This window comes from Bidens hawaiensis, unplaced genomic scaffold (assembly GCF_021521415.1).
Source record: "Bidens hawaiensis isolate Kalapana, Puna unplaced genomic scaffold, B.hawaiensis_p1.1 tig00043077_1, whole genome shotgun sequence".
Lineage (NCBI taxonomy): Eukaryota > Viridiplantae > Streptophyta > Magnoliopsida > Asterales > Asteraceae > Bidens > Bidens hawaiensis.
In genome coordinates this window covers 31,467-47,954 of record NW_027497656.1, presented here as the reverse complement: position 1 = coordinate 47,954, position 16,488 = coordinate 31,467, and the positions used below count along the sequence as shown (strand labels likewise).

Sequence of the window (16,488 nt, the reverse complement as noted above, 5' to 3'; positions counted from 1 at the left end):
TAGACCTTGTATTAAACGTTTTTAATCTTAAAGATCCCAACTTTATGCACTTTCGGGTTGCGTTTTATTCAAAAATGGCCTCGGGGAACGTTTGCGAGAAATATTAACATCTTATCAATGTATTACACATTAAAACGGATTGATTATAGGGGTTTTGGGTTGAGCCGTAGCTGCTGATGGGTAACTTCGCCCACAGCAAGTTCGCCCAACATGTTTGCTAAAGCAAGTTCGCCGTATAAGTTCGTTTATGCCAACTTCACTGGTCACTAAGTTCGCCAAGTTAACTTCGCTGAATGTTAAGTTCGCCTCATATAAGTCCGCTTGTTTGTAACTTCGCTCATATATATAAGTTCGCTAAATGTTAAATTCGCTTAATATTAAGTTCGCCAGAAGTTAAGTTCGCTGAGAAATTAATTAAAATCCTAGTGAGAAATGTGTTAAGACAGTTAATGTAAATAAAATTTTTCCAAGCTGACCTGGCAGCTTAACCCCAGCCAGGGGCTCTGCCCCTTGGACCCCGCTAGGGGCTGCTGCCCCCTGACCCCCGTTTGTTGAGGGTAATAATTAAACTAGAAACGCGACATGGAAAATGATAGTGATCAATACGCGTAATTGTTATACAGTTAGCCGTGCACAGTCAAAGGAAGGAGTAACCATTAAAGAAAGAAGCAGAGTTCAGGTGAGTTTCTAGCCTCATTTCCTTGTTATGTTTTCGGGGCTGTGTGCATACTCGATGTGAAGTGTGAATACACTTACCTTAAGTGGTAAGTGTATGCTATAGAGGTTATAAAAGTAGCTAATATATATAATGCTTGTCGGTGCGTGAACGATCTTCTGATATTGCACGTATCGTCAAGGATAGTGACTGTCAGGTGGTTAATAATGTGTATGATTGCTATGATGTGACTTGCTTATTGTGTAAATAATGTGCTGGAAGTAAGTGGGTTATAGACAAGTAGATGTAGAGTGTGACAGAAGTGGCAAGGGTCTAGTAAGAGTGTTAGTGGCATGACGATAGTACGTGGTAGGGTAAGCCTATACGTGACTTCGTTATTAAAGTGGCAAAGTGGCATAACGTTAATCGTTATTAAAGTGGCTAAGCTGTAGGGGTAACTAAGTGGCTAAGCTGTAGGGGTAATTAAGTGGTTAAGCAGTAACAGGTTAGACAGTGGATTATGTGTCTTCGGATACGTATATAATTTATGTAGTGGTTGTATGATAAGTTGCTTGATTAACTAGAACTCACTCAGCGTAGCTGACTTTTAGTATGCACACAGGTGATTTTGATTAAAGAGTTAGCATGAGGTTGGCACATGGCATGGATTGAACGGCTGGCATCTTAAGATAGAAGAAATGTTGTTTTAAAAATAATGTTTTGTATTATGGTATCAAAGAAAAAGGTTTAATGTTTGTAACAAATGATTTAAGTTAATGATTCCGCGAAAGTTTTAATAAACTCTGATTTATAGAACTGTGTTTATGAGTAAATCCGACGCTAAAGTAGGGCTACCGGGAACGGGGCCTTACATACCATGATTAATACTAGTGAGGTATAAGGTCATACCCAATTCCCAAGAACTGACACTGTCAAGGTTGATAACCCACCAAATAATTTGATGTTACAATTTAAAACTATGGAACTGCCCAAACGAGTGTACTTTGTTTCCGGTTAAGGCACACAAGTTCATACCCCTCATAATATAATATCTCTCCGCTCGGTTTTATATCTGGACCAGCAAAAAATGTGCTAGTATCTCTCTGCCCTCAATACCAAGTATGAACACAATGTAATAAGCTTGGGAGCAAGTCATGTCTCCACCCATATAAATGCTTTGACACAAATGCAAATCAAGAGGGCTTAAAACGGGTTATAACGGGACTTAGTGTAAGGGTATGGAAGAGAATTTTTAAAGTAGCTCAAACGATCTGATCCAGATTATTACAAAACAGCTAAATAAATAATGACATAAACAACTGATTTCATCACTAACTTTTATTTTATTTTATTTTTATTTTTTTCTTTTTCAAACTCATAATACTTGAACATTGTAACTTTACCACAATCTTTTTTTTGAAGCATAATAAACATAATGCTTAATACATCCTATTGATACATACTAAAACAATTACAAAGAAACCTATTAAGCCGGATCGTATCGCAATATAACACCGAGGTTGATTGAATGAAAAAATAGGTCCAACAATGTTTTCCAAGGGAACCAACCCCCCGCCCCTCTCATTATCCACGCTCATATATATATAACGTATGAGGCCCAATCCCCAATTCCCACACTCGCACTCATCCAGGCGAGGCTTAACCTAATTGCCTCTATCACTTTTGCATTCATGCCAAGCTAAGATCTCGAAATGCATGAGACAATCAAGTTCTAGATATTATGGGCATACTGGTTACTCTCTATAATGGCACTCAAATGACATGTGTATGTACTATATATTATATGTGTATTATATATAAGGCAAATCTTACACACGTATCGGAAGAATTAGGCTGCCGACATGAAACATGTGTACCTGTCCCCATGACTCGTTATTCCCATATAAACGGTTAATTTTAATTTTTCTTTTAGAAAAACATTTGCATGGGAAGACTTTCGAGAAGCTTAAAAACTGACCATGACCAAAGACCTTTATTTGGCATTAATAATAGCAATTAATTGTTTACAATTCCGGATTTTGCGCACAATTAAGGCACTCTAAGACAAAATTTAATTTTACCCTCATCCCAACACTTGAGATTGACATTGTCCTCAATGCTTAAAATTTAGCAATACAAATATATTATTGAGGACGGGGTTAAAATTGACTAATTAGAAATTTTAGAATCGGGCTTAATGTGATGGTCTTAACACTTTATACAATATACAATTACACTTTTAACGATAAAACTAATAAAACAAAAAGAATTATGAAAACGAAATCACCTGATAAGAAAAATATGCCACTCAAATATACTTGTGCATGCGCTCAACGATCCCGGCTCCTCAATTCACTAACAGAATCTGCAAACTCTCACACATGTAGAAGCACGCTTCTCACAACTGTTAGGATAAGTCTTTTAAACCGTTCGCAAAACCGTTAATTTTAATTACCAGGCCAAGTTATATAAATTTCATAATTAAATTTGTTAAACTAGTAAAATTGTTAAAAGTCCTAACTCACTTTCGTAGGAATCACGATTGCATTTAGCGTATTCAACAAGCCCTTTTAACCCCCAGAAGCTCGGGTGGATGAGTGAGGTCTCGTGAGGGTATATAGTGAACTACACCCACAAAGTTCTAAATACAACATAATATACACGTACCTGAATTTACCATAGCAAAAGTATGAACGCACATTGGGTAGCTGCAACTCATTTCAAGATAATTCTTTACCAAAACATTGCAAACTCCGTCCATTTGTGGCATCCCTGCACTTGACTTTTGCTACAGTGGTACGCTTGAAATAAAATGGTTAAACAAACTACAAAAAATAAAATAAAATACAAATTGAAAATAAAATCCGTGTTGCCTCCCAGCCAGCGCTAAGTTTTTGTTAAGGTCTTCAGCCGGACCATTACCTGATTGGGCGGTTATGGTGGTCGCATGGAACATTTACTAGCTGAGTTTCCTATAAAAGCTTGGTAGTTGGCACACCTCGGTTCTACTTCCTTCTTCATGTTCAGCAGGCTCGATAAACCAAAGCGGGCCAGTGTGAATGCATATTTACCTTCAGAATTTCCAGCATATGCTCGGTAGTGAACACGTCGAGCCTACACACTCTTTCTTATCTTCGAAACATCAAATATTGAACGGGGCCGTACTGAGCATTTTCCAACCGAGTTTCCAGTGTATGCTCGGTAGTTGAGGTGTTGTGTCCACATCTTCTTCCTTGTGGTTGACACGTCAGTAGAACAAGTATGGGCCCATTTCTTACGATATTGCCCAATATCCTTTAACTCCACTTTCCTCTTCTTCGAGTTCAAATCAGCATACCCAACTTTATGAATTTGAGTAATATGTAACCGGGGATTATCAGAAAAACTTGGGACTATTTCGGTGTCTGATTCCTTGAAATGTACTTTGTATTCAACTCGGTCCACACATTCAACAATATACTCCAAAAGGTATGGGTCGTTTCCCTTAATATCCTCATTAACAACCCCAACTGATACATTTAGTGACACTGCTGAAATTAATGGAGTTGGTGTGGTATTAATCTCCACAACCTCTTCCTCCACTCCGTGCTCTGAAAGCCCCCGAACCTCATCTATCACTTCATCATCCATCACGACACAACTAGGCAACTGCTCCCGATCTCGTTTAATTTGGGCCACATCTTCAAATAGTCGACTCATCAGTTCATCTTGGGCAGCATTAGATATTTCTTGAAGCTCCAACCTATGATTCAAAGCCTGATTTTGAACCTCTTGATTTATATTTTGGGTCTCTTGTTCTGTCTACATTTGCTTCAAGAATTCCATCACATCCTTAATCGACTCCTCTTTGTTAACCGAGGAATCATTTTGATCTTGCTGATAATTACCTTGACATATACCACCATGATTATAATATTGAGGGAATTCCTCGTATAACAGTTGGGATTGTTCACGTTAGTAATAGTTTTCCTCCTTTTTATAACTCACAAACGTTGGAGTCTCAGGCCCATCGCTGTCATACTCATATGACTCATAATATCCCTGATAGTTAGGTGTAGGTGGTGAATAATTCTGGTATTGTCTATTACGGCCCAGTTGGTTGATGTTCCTTTGATTATTACGGCCCAGTTGGTTGATGTTCCTTTGATTATAACTATCTGGCTCGTAATAGCGTTGGGAGTTATACGAAGGCGGTTCATGATATGGAAATGAACAGTACATATCAGCATCTTGCACGAACTCATATCCTTCATGTAGGTAATAGACCCAACTCCCTGTCATTGTGAGTTACCTACACACATGAAACACAAGAACACCCCGTGTAAAATCAAACCAAAAAAAAACTAAAACTAGCAATTTCCGCGTTGATTCCCCGGCAACGGCGCCATTTTAATGTAGATGTCGTGCTCTAATAAAAAACAAGTATTTATAAGACTTAAATACCTATAAATAGTATGGGTAAGTAAGTTCGTCTCCACGGGGAATCAGTTGAAAGTGCAAGTAAAGTTCAAAATTAATAATTATTATATTAAGGTGGACAAACGATGTCAAGCGGTTTATAAAAGAGTTGATTTAAAAGAACACACGATTATAAGTTAAAGGTTGTAAACAATTATGGGAAAAAGATTTACTTCAGGTTCAGGTAATGTGATGACCGACTTATCACAGATTCATAGGAATTAATTGCGCAGTAATCACTAAACCTAACAGTTGGGTTGTGAGGACAAACGATATCCTAATCAAATTGTTGACACAACTGAACTCCAGTTTACCCAATTACCAATTTAATGTATGAAAACCAATTTTAAGCAATGACTAACGATTACCGGTTCAATGACATAAGAGCTAACCCTACATATGATGAACACAACCAGAAAAGTGATGCAAAGTTTGATAATAAAAAACATAAACTATTTAAACAATCAAATCATAATGTAAAATAAGATTAAAAACATTCAGTCAAGTTCATAAGCATTCAAAACATAGAATCTGATCAAAGTTAGTTTACACAAAACCCTAGCCTAAAGTGAACACATTGGTTTAGCCTGCCATCGGCATCACGAAGGATTCACTTATCTGATGAGAGGACGAAAGCATGCGATGAACGGACGAACTGGAGGCTTCGGGATGATGCAAAATCGTCATAGGGCTTGTACTTGGTTGCTGGAATGAAGGTTCTCTCGAATGGGGGCTGAAAATTCAATATATTAAAGCTAGGTTTAATTTTTCCGTCTGAAGGACTTTAGCGCGACGCTAAAGTCCAGGGGTGAGACCTTAGGGCCGCGCTAAGGTCTACTTTCCTGATTTTAGACTTTAAAGTAGCTCTAAGGTCCCTTAGCGCTGTGCTAAGGGTGTTTGACACATCCTCTTCATTTTTCTTCTATTATTTTGCATAGGAAAGCGTGTCAATCATCATGAGCCTTCTATATCTTCGTTCCGAGCCTGTAATTCATCCCGATAAGCATCCTTAACATCAAGTATCCTGAAACACATAAACACGTACGCTTGAAGTACCAAAGTTCACATAATATTTAAGCTAAAAGTAAACAAATAATATCATAATATACATGACTTTTACCCGACCATCAGGTTCCAATATTGCAAGTAGGTCATAGTTGGATATTTTCTTAATTACAATATGTTTACTAATTGTTTTGTTATTATAATTGGTAATGTGTTAGTTAAAAGTTAGTGTCAGTCTATGTAAACCGAGTTATGGTTACATTATAGGATACACGAGATGCAACCGTGTTATGGTTAATCAAGAGTCAAACTGAATTAAGTTTGAAAGTCTTAAGCAGTTTTTTTATTATATATTTTCTTGTTAATAAATGATATTTTCTTGTTAATAAATGAGAATTATTTGTGTAGTTTGTATTTAAATTTTGATCGAGACTTGAATTAGTATTACTGGAAGCAGGTACCGGTGGGACAAGTTTGAGCTGTTTTCAGTTAGTACATTAACTACTAGGTTATTGACCCGTGTATGACACGGGTGGAAATATTTAAATCGTTAAACAACAACAATTGAAAATTACAATTACATAAAGAACAAAATAACTTTCGTTTTACAATTAACACAAACTTGAAAATTAAAATTTCATAAATAACTAAATAGTTATGTGTGGTTGTTAGATAATTATCAGTTGCTTTAATCATAAAGTATAAAGTAGTATTTAATCGTATGAAGTTAAATACAGCTAATTATGTATGCTAGTAACATTATAATTCATGTTAAGTTATAATACAAACATTAAATTTATAAAGTTACAATTGCATGTTGAAGAGTGAAACTTGCATACCAAAATAAGTTTAGGATTTTAAGTTATGAATAGAGTACAACTATAAATCATATTAATTAATAATATACCAAATATATGTGAAGAGATTTGTCATGATGATTGTTGTAGATGTAGATGTCCAAAATAGGTGTATCATTTGTCAAATTGCATGTTGGTAGTACCAGTGTGTGTAATAATGCTAGTAGGATCACATTGACAAAGATTCCTTGTTATAAAGTTTAAAAAAAAGATGTTATTATTAAACCAACATTATAAAGAATAAACATAGTAGTTGGTTTAAACTTATAATCCAAGGAGAATATAGAATACAAAGGAAAACAAAAAATCATTGATATCCATATGAAATTAATTGATAAAAAAAGACATAACATAAGGAAAACACAAATTCATTGATATCCATATCAAGTTCAAACATGACAAATAAAACCAAACTCACAATGTCAAATAAAGGACAATAACCTTAAAAACATCCAAACTCAAAACCAAAAAAATTATCCATAAATGCATGCAAAACGTTTAATTTTTTACGAAAATTCAAAATCCTTCCCTTTTATATCATTTCCACTCCAACGATATCTCCCTGACCAACATTAGCCTCAACAATTTCTTGTTCGTCAACCTTCGTCTTGGTTGCAGACATACCAGTGTCATCATGAACATCGAAGATGTCATCCAACTTGCGCTTGAGTTTTACATCAACGATGAGGAGGAAAACAATGTGGAGGAAAAAAATTATTAATACCACAAACAATGTTAGTTATTAAATATATAAAATGAGGAGGAAAAACATTTACTAAAAACAAATATATTTTTATAGAATAATACCATCTCATCTTGTAAAATCATTTCAATGGACCAATCCTCTCCGGTTTTATTGTTGTCCTTCAAACGCCATAGTCTGAGAATACGAACCTTCAGTACACAATCGTTGTTGGAAACATCCAAATCCTGGAACATGGTAATGTTTGATGCTTCCATGTTGCTGTGTAAGAAAAAATAAGATTAAAGCAAAGATTAAAGATTCAATAACTCATGTTTATAATTTGAAGAAAATTAAAAAACCTTGAGAATGACACAAATATGAATGTTCAGGAAGGAAGTGAGAAATGTGAGATTTTCTTTATTCAGTTTTGTAGTATTTATAGGTGAACATATTCTGTTTCAAAATTTGAATTGTTAGATTAAAAAGAAAGGTGTAATTATAGTAAATTTATGGAATAGAATTAGGGATTTCAAAAATGTAATTGATAATTCATATTTAGTTAATTTGAAAGTAATAACCGATTCTAATTAGGGGTTAATTAATAACACAATATCAATAATAAGTCATAACTCATAGCATACGAATGAAATGATATTATAATTCATGTTTACAAAATTAGACATATTAAGTTGATTTTTGAATCAGTTACACATTAAAAATTGAATATTTAACAAATACCATAATTGCCCGAAATAAACATTATGAAACGTAGGAAACATATCAATATGAATCAATTAAATAAAATGGACAATTCATGTTTACAAAATTAAACAAACTAAGTTGAATTTGAATTCAAATTCAAATCCATAAAAAGTTGTAAACTTATAGTAATGATATGATTTAATAAAAAGCAACTACTGTTAATCAAATTTGGAAACAGTTACACATTAAACAATTTAAAATACTAAGAAATACCATAATTTATTAGGAAACATGTTATTATAACAATTACATTCAAAATATGAGAAATATCAAAATTTAAATTTTTTAACATTAGACATTAAATAGTAAACATTAAACATTAAACATTAAACATTACACATTAAACAGAGGAAACATATAAATTTACATAAACAATTAACAATTCAACCTGATAACCAAATAATGTAAAATACTAACCTAGGTTAATAATCTAAACTATAGGTTAAAAAAATTACATTAAACATTAACCATTAACCATAGGAAACATATCAATTAAACATTAAACATAGTAAGCTAAGAATGTAAAATAATAACCTAGGTAATATGTTAATGTAATACTAACCATCGATGTGAAGATACAAACCTAGCAATGTAAAATACTAACCATCGATGTGAAGATCTGACTAACAATCGCCATGGATCTTCTGAAATCGTTTCCTGGATCGACTCAAAGCAATCGTTATTATCCAATACCGTCACTTGCCCAATTTATAATCCGATATCCGGTTTCGATTTTATGTGAAGAACATAACGAAATCATTATCCGATTGATATACAATAATGGCCGATTGAATGGAGGCTTTGGTTGATTAGGTTAAAAGGTTTGGTATGAAAGAATGTGTGTATTGAATTGAAGATGAAAGAAAACAAAATTGGAAATCAGGTTTCTCTTTCATGGTTACATAACTATTTTAATTAAGTATTTTAATTATTAGTATTTTTGAATTATTTAATTGGTAAGAAAAATAGAGAAGTGGTAGTTATATTTGAAAGATATGGAAATCATCCAATAGAAAAGGGCCATGTGGAGCAAACTAATTTGTTTAATAGTATAGTGGGATTTAAATATGTAGTCAGGACACCAACCTTTGTAACAATTTGCAGTGGATTAATACGCTTAATTGACTTGGATTATTGCATTATCTTTTAATAACTCCAAGAAACTTTTGTTCAAACCAAAAAGAAAGAAACTACTGTACTTTGTTAATTAATCCATCTTCTTATAAAGACAACCTCCAAGTTAAAATTACGTGTGAGGGCAATGATATGAAAAGAGTAGTTTTTTTGTTTTTTTTTTACATTATTTTGTTGGTTTGTATTTTTAATCAAAATCATCCAACTTTTGTTTATTCTTTTGAGATATGTTTACCAAATAAGTAAAGTTTTTTTATAAGATTCTTCTATTAAAATGAAAAATATCTTAAATATATATAAATGAAACATTTTATATTTCTCTCAAGCTACCAGATTGTTTTATTTATAAATGAAGGTTTCTCATGTATTTGATCCGGATTTACAGGTATAAGTATCACCAAACCCAGATAACCTTTAAACGGGTTATAACATCGCATTAAATTAAAAATTAATCTCACCAAATATTTGATATGAAAATCTTATAAAATTGTATTCGATTTATTTTTAAAAAAGAGATATTATTTATAATTAATAAATAATTTTATAGTAAAAAAAAATAAGGGGGTCATGGGTCTCACCAAACTAAAATTGCTTTTAAACCGGGTTATAATATCTTAATTATTGGTGAAACTATATCATCATCAAATCCTAAATATATTATTAACTTTCTTACAACAAATAAAATTAAAATTAAAATTCAAAAAAATATATAAATATTATAAACAAATACTATAAAACAACTCCGTACTATAGGGATAAAAACAAATATCAATAAAACTAGCATCTTTTATATTAAATCTTATACTAAGAAAGGTACCTTGCGACTTTCAAAAACAAGTTGAAACAAATAAGACGTGCCTTCACACGGTTTTATGATGATAAATCAAGTATAATATAATATTGTATTCGACAAAACGCCCAAAAGTCTTCTCAATTAAAAGTCAACCAACGAGATGGACCATGCATATAAACCTCATAAATCAAGCTTTCAACTCTATCATCTCTTCTATGATCACCATGGCCGCTAGATCTTTCAAGTTATTGCCTATTCTTCTCTTGGCTCTATTTACATTTTCCGTTTCCGGAAGTGGTAAGCAACTTATAAAAGTATAATGACTACATTTTCGTTGGTGATGTTATCAATCTATTATTTAACGCTTAAGAATTGAAGTAGGGGTGCAATATGATACGTTATAATTGCAAAAGTGCGTCTCATACCCATCTCAAAGCAAAAAGAAATGTTTAATGTGTATGGCTTTGGTAAATGTGTTTTTATGTTTCTGGCAATAGGGCCGGGTATACATATCCCCTAATATATATCATACTCGCCCCAAAAGCGTGAAAATTTTAAAACTAATCGCATATATACTTGAACACCCGTACCAGATGTTCAGATGTAGGTAGTTTGCAATACTTGACTTTAAGTTGTGTATGCACACCAATACACCATTTTAAAAGCTTAGTCGTTAATCTTATTGTTTCAATTTATATTTACATTTTACCATTAAACCAGATAATGTAATTTTATGGTTATGATTACAGTGTTTGTGAGCATAAACTGCGGGGAATCAGAGTTCAAGACTGACTCAAACTTCATAGTTTGGACTCCAGACGATACTCTGGTATCTAATGGTGTTGCGCGAGTGGTTCAATCTAGCAACCAAATATCTCTGATTATGGACACCCTCAGGGTTTTCACAACTCGCAAAAAGAACTGTTATTCCACCCCGGTTACACAGGGCGAAAAACTCCTTGTTCGAGCAAGTTTCAACTACGGAAACTATGACCGTTTGTCAAGTCCTCCAACTTTCGACCTACACTTTGATGGAAACTTATGGGCCAACGTTAAGACTTCACTCACCGGGCTGACACAGTACGAAGTAATTTATGTTGCAAAAGGAGAGGCGGTTAGCGTATGTGTAGCTCAAACCAAACCCAACCAGTTCCCGTTTATGACAGCTCTTGAAATTAGAAGCGTCGACTCAGATGTTTATAGCGACGTAGATGAGAGTCGCGCATTGTTCACAATCATGAGGAATGCTTATGGTGCTAGTCAATCCCTAAGGTGTGATGTCTAAATTCTCTCCTTTTTTTCACCATTAAACACGTAATAACTTCCTATCATAACCTTTTGAAAGTACGTCATCTTAACTGATCTCGTTGGTTAGTAAAGTATTACTCGGTTCCCTGGGTTTTGCAGGGTCCCAAGGGTATTTTTATTCTTTTTAAGCAATTAACGTGTTAAATTATTAACGTACCATATATGACAAATGTATTTCAGATTTCCATCGGATCCTTATGACCGAATATGGGTACCGTCCTCTGCTGGGACAAGTAATGTCACAATCGAAGCACTTATTATCGACCCGACTGGACCAAATAATCCCCCGATGGGGATTTTACAAAACGCGGTCACAGTTGAAACAACGTCTGATCCTTTAATATTGTTCAACATTTCCCCTTCGAATGACCTCTACTACGTAACCATGTACTTTTCAGAAGTTACTGATCTTGGTTCTACTAAAACGAGAGCGTTTAGCATCTATGAGACGACTACCGCAGGAAGTAGTCCTTTACAGCTCCCAATTTCTCCACCTTACGGTGCTGTGCTTGTACGGGACCTTAATAACTATAAAGTCGACTCTTTCACCAACATTTCTTTAGTTGCTAGAACCAATTCTGATAACCCCCCTATCATAAATGCTGCCGAGGCGTTCAAAATTAGCGAAGTTTTAACCGATGGTACCGATAGCAATGATGGTAAGCAATACTAGTACTTTCGAATTCCATCTTCTTTGGATTATTAAGATAGCGTTTTACGTAAGCTGTTTTAATGACTTCTTTTTATTGATAAAACAGTCGAAGCTTTAGCTTTGCTACAAACAACATTCGACGTGTTAGGAGGTTGGAGTGGCGACCCGTGCCTTCCAGCACCATACTCGTGGGACTGGCTCAATTGCAGCAACGACGCTACGCCTCGCGTTACCTCATTGTAAACCATCTAAACTACTATGGTTTTGTAGGATGATATTAGTTTGGTAACATCATATGAATATAAAATTATAAATAACTTGAAACAAGTTTTTGAAGTATTCTACTAAATTTATTATTACTTTCTTGTACTTTTTATAATATTAGAACACTTAATAATAGTTGAATTGACTTTAGAGTTTAGAGAAATAAAACAGTTTTAAGTCACCTTAATAGGACACAGAAAACATTTTACTATTTGGTTAAATAAATTTCTCTTTTCCATACTTGTGAATATGTGATGCCCTACATATATTTTGATCATATACAGGTTTCTTGATAGTTTTGATCTTTCGGGTGACTTTCCGGATATTAGCTCCATGGATGCTCTTGAGATCATGTGAGTCAAACAACTGAACTTCATCAACTTGAAAAACTCATCATTTGCATTTTCTTCTCACTTATTTTCTTTCCAGTGATTTGAGCAATAACACCTTCACCGGAGCGATACCTGGTTTCCTTGGCACTATGCCTAAACTCCAGCAATTGTAAGTGTATTTAGTTATCACTCTTTGTGACTAAACAAGTTTGTGGGGATATATAAACCCAAACACGAACCATTTTCTATTATTTACATGTCATGTCTACAAAATATGAGTTTTATACTTCTAGATTTACATGTGTACAAGTCCTCACATGAAAGCTGTTATTTTGAAGGAATTTGGCAGATAACCAATTTAGTGGAAGCATACCCACTACAATATCAAAGAACAACAAATTAAAATTGAAGTAAGTTATTTAGTAACTATCATATATTGTTTTTTGTTGTTTATAATTATTCATTGGAAAACTAACTAGCCGGTACTGTTTTATTTATTAAAAAGTTATGTGCCATTGTTTACCGAATTATGAACAGTGTTACTGGGAATCCTTCGTTGTGTACATCGGGTAAGTCATGTCCGAGTTCTCCAAACTCCTATCCTGGTAGCACAAATGTCACAAAGAACAAGAAAAGCAGCTCGCTACCAATAGTACTCGGCACCACCATCCCCACCTTCTTACTCGTTTGGATTGTCGCTGGTGTTTTCATCATCTTGCGTAAGAGAAGACAGCTAGCTAGCACGAATATGCCGAATGCTACAGGTTAGATCTTATTTGTGACTGATGATGTAGTAATTTTTAATGTAAATCATAATAACGTATGTAACTAACCGCATTTAGGTGGTGGAGCAAATGGGAATCCCAACGGGTTGCCTAAGGTCGGTGAAGAAGTGGTACATGAGATCATGGAAAATGTAGCACAACAAACGTTCGGATCACCTTCACCATTACTTGATACTTCTGGTCAAACTAGCGATCTATATAGAGAAACAAGAGTCTAAAATCCATGATCTGTTGATTGTAATTCTTATCGTATATTTTCATTTTTTATGTTTTTGTAATTAACAAGAAACAAGAAAAGGCTTTATTTGGTTCGTTTATGAGTACTTATAACATGAAAGGGTAAATTGAAAGCATTAATACGTTTAAGATTATGTTGATGCGTTACATCATGATTTTAGCTTCATTAATGTTATTTTAGTATAGTTGGATTAATTAATATCAAATGAGAAATATAAATAAACATTGATACGACTTAGATCGTGTTTAGTGGATAATGCCTCTATTGAGGAGTTGTGAGTCATTTGGTGCCATGTCACTATATGGGCGTTATACACAAAATGTGTGTAGTTAATAACCCCCTTCCAGTCATTATCCCATTAATATTTTATTATTATATTTTTATAAAAAATAAAACATAAAGAACACTTCCACCAGTCATTCCTCGATCAATCATCACCCCACCAATCACAATCCTTCACCACCAACGTTGTGTGGGAAACTCCCACACCTACAACCATCCAAGGCGCCCCTTGGGGATGGGGTGGGGGGAGGGGGGGGGGGTTTCAAGCATTTCGGGTGAGAAAGGCGCCCAACTACAGGTGGTCTTAAAACATGTATAATGCACACATCTGTTCAAAACTTTTTTAATTTGGGCTCCATGAAAAATCATTGGTTCTAAGTGGTGAAACCTTGAGAGGCATTGCCACGAAGGGGTGAAGGAGCAATGACTTTGAAATTTTCTTATATAAAATTTTGAAACTGACCTCATTATATATTGACACCCGTTAATATTATTTAAAATTATACACATATAATTATATAAACCTAGTATCCTATATATTAATTTACAACTCTTAACAGCTTTTAATGTGTGCTTTTAATTGGACCGCACATACCACTAACCTCTCCGTGCGTGCTTTTGATCAAGTCTCACCATTCCCTTCGGTCCTATTAACTTCACAAAAAAAATTAGAGACAGAAATCAAAATCCTCTTTATCTCATCTCTCTCACCTCAACAATGATAAAGCCGATGGTGGTGATGCATAACAATGACGAGGAGGAAGCATCATTTTTTAAAAAACTAAGAGCAACATTTTTAATCACCTAACCACACATGCCAAGTTTTCAAACTAAAAATTTAATCGAAGATTTTGTCAAGATGCATAATGCCTACGAGTTATAGGGTTTTGCATGATTAGGTTTTGGGCTCAAAAGAAATAAAAAAAAATACAAAATTTCCTTTTTTTTTCTTGTTTATTTAAAACTGTTCGGAAATATAAACTTAGATTTGTAAAAAAAAATAAAAAACTGATGATTCTGCTTAGACTCTGAATCCATTATTTTGAAACTTATGTGAGTTTAAATTTGTGAATTTAGGAAATATGAATGTGATGGAACGTTTTCTCAAAATAAAATTTAAACCTAAAATTTATTTTAATTTTTAAAATGTGAAACGACCCGACTCGAACTGAGAAAGTTAATAATTAGCGATAGACAATCAACTACTCAAAATTTATGAGAATCATGAAAAAATTTACAGGTCCACTGCATTAATATTAGTGTCTAATATTTATAAATTATAAGTACAAGTAGGGGTGGTGTGTTAGCCCTTAAGAAAATCAATTTTATGTTTTATAGGGATTTATACAAACAATGTTACGTTACATAGAATTTTGTCAAATATATTCAAATTGAATAAACATATTTTGTATCCTTCTTTTCCATCATTCATAAAGAATACGAATAGAAAAACGAAGAACTATATCTCGTTGACCGAAAGTAAACGGTTTTTGAGGGTTGAATGATTGATTATTCATGAGGCTTTACAGGTTTTCAAATTGATGTCTTTTTTCAAGCGTTGACATGCAAATTGCACAATAAAGTCAACGTCAACAGGCAAAGCACACAAATCGTGCTGGAATTTTCCTTATTTAATATTGATTTGATGGAATATATATGGAAAAAAAATTCCATACAGTTGTTTGTAATTAATTATGTTATTAACATATATTTTCTCTAGTTATATAACTGGTGAATCGAGAAAAAACTCAAAAAGTAAACCTTAATACAAACCATTTAACAAGAGTGGCTACAACAATAGTATTATTAGAAACCATTCACCAAGGCCTTATCATTTGGGTGAGGAATAACTTAAACGAGGACAGCTATGCGAAATCTTCCTCATATATACGTGTATCTCTAGAACCCGAATTAAGTCATAAATACACTCGAAGGGATTCTGAGGAAATTCAAGCGGCGAGATGTTAATATGGGTAGGAGGGTTGTTAGTTATTTTAGTGTAATTAGGGATTAACTTGTTGATCAAGTTAGTTGTAATAAGAATCTAAATAAGTTGGGTGCGAGGTACACATTTATTAGATCGTATTATAATTTATAATCATATTGGTATTTAGAGGCGAAGCCCTTAGTCATGGGGGTTCCAAGAGGGCAACGCCCTTGGTAGCATTAGAAATTTAATCTGACATATATTGCTATGTTAAAAATGCATTAATAATTTAATAATTATTAAATTTCGTAAGTATTTTATATGTCAAATTAAGGAGTGTATTTTGTTTTG

General features: G+C 33.8%; 1 protein-coding gene across 1 annotated transcript; it reads left to right on the top strand.

The window, feature by feature from the left end:
• The first annotated feature begins 10,424 nt into the window (after positions 1 to 10,424).
• Positions 10,425 to 14,067, top strand: LOC143594102 (putative leucine-rich repeat receptor-like serine/threonine-protein kinase At2g19230). Its single transcript, XM_077073498.1, has 9 exons — positions 10,425 to 10,646; positions 11,099 to 11,621; positions 11,838 to 12,316; positions 12,416 to 12,548; positions 12,858 to 12,926; positions 13,003 to 13,074; positions 13,244 to 13,315; positions 13,443 to 13,669; positions 13,748 to 14,067. The coding sequence occupies exons 1-9, from the start codon at positions 10,517 to 10,519 to the stop codon at positions 13,906 to 13,908; spliced, it is 1,866 nt and encodes a 621-aa protein (XP_076929613.1). The 5' UTR covers positions 10,425 to 10,516; the 3' UTR covers positions 13,909 to 14,067.
• The last annotated feature ends 2,421 nt before the right edge of the window (positions 14,068 to 16,488 follow it).

Bases quoted from the DNA above. Each gene is read 5' to 3' on its own strand.
- LOC143594102 (XM_077073498.1), top strand. From the start codon at position 10,517: ATGCATATAAACCTCATAAATCAAGCTTTCAACTCTATCATCTCTTCT. The intron at 11,622-11,837 runs GTGTGATGTCTA...AATGTATTTCAG, and splicing joins GGTGCTAGTCAATCCCTAAG to ATTTCCATCGGATCCTTATG. The intron at 13,075-13,243 runs GTAAGTGTATTT...GTTATTTTGAAG, and splicing joins ATGCCTAAACTCCAGCAATT to GAATTTGGCAGATAACCAAT.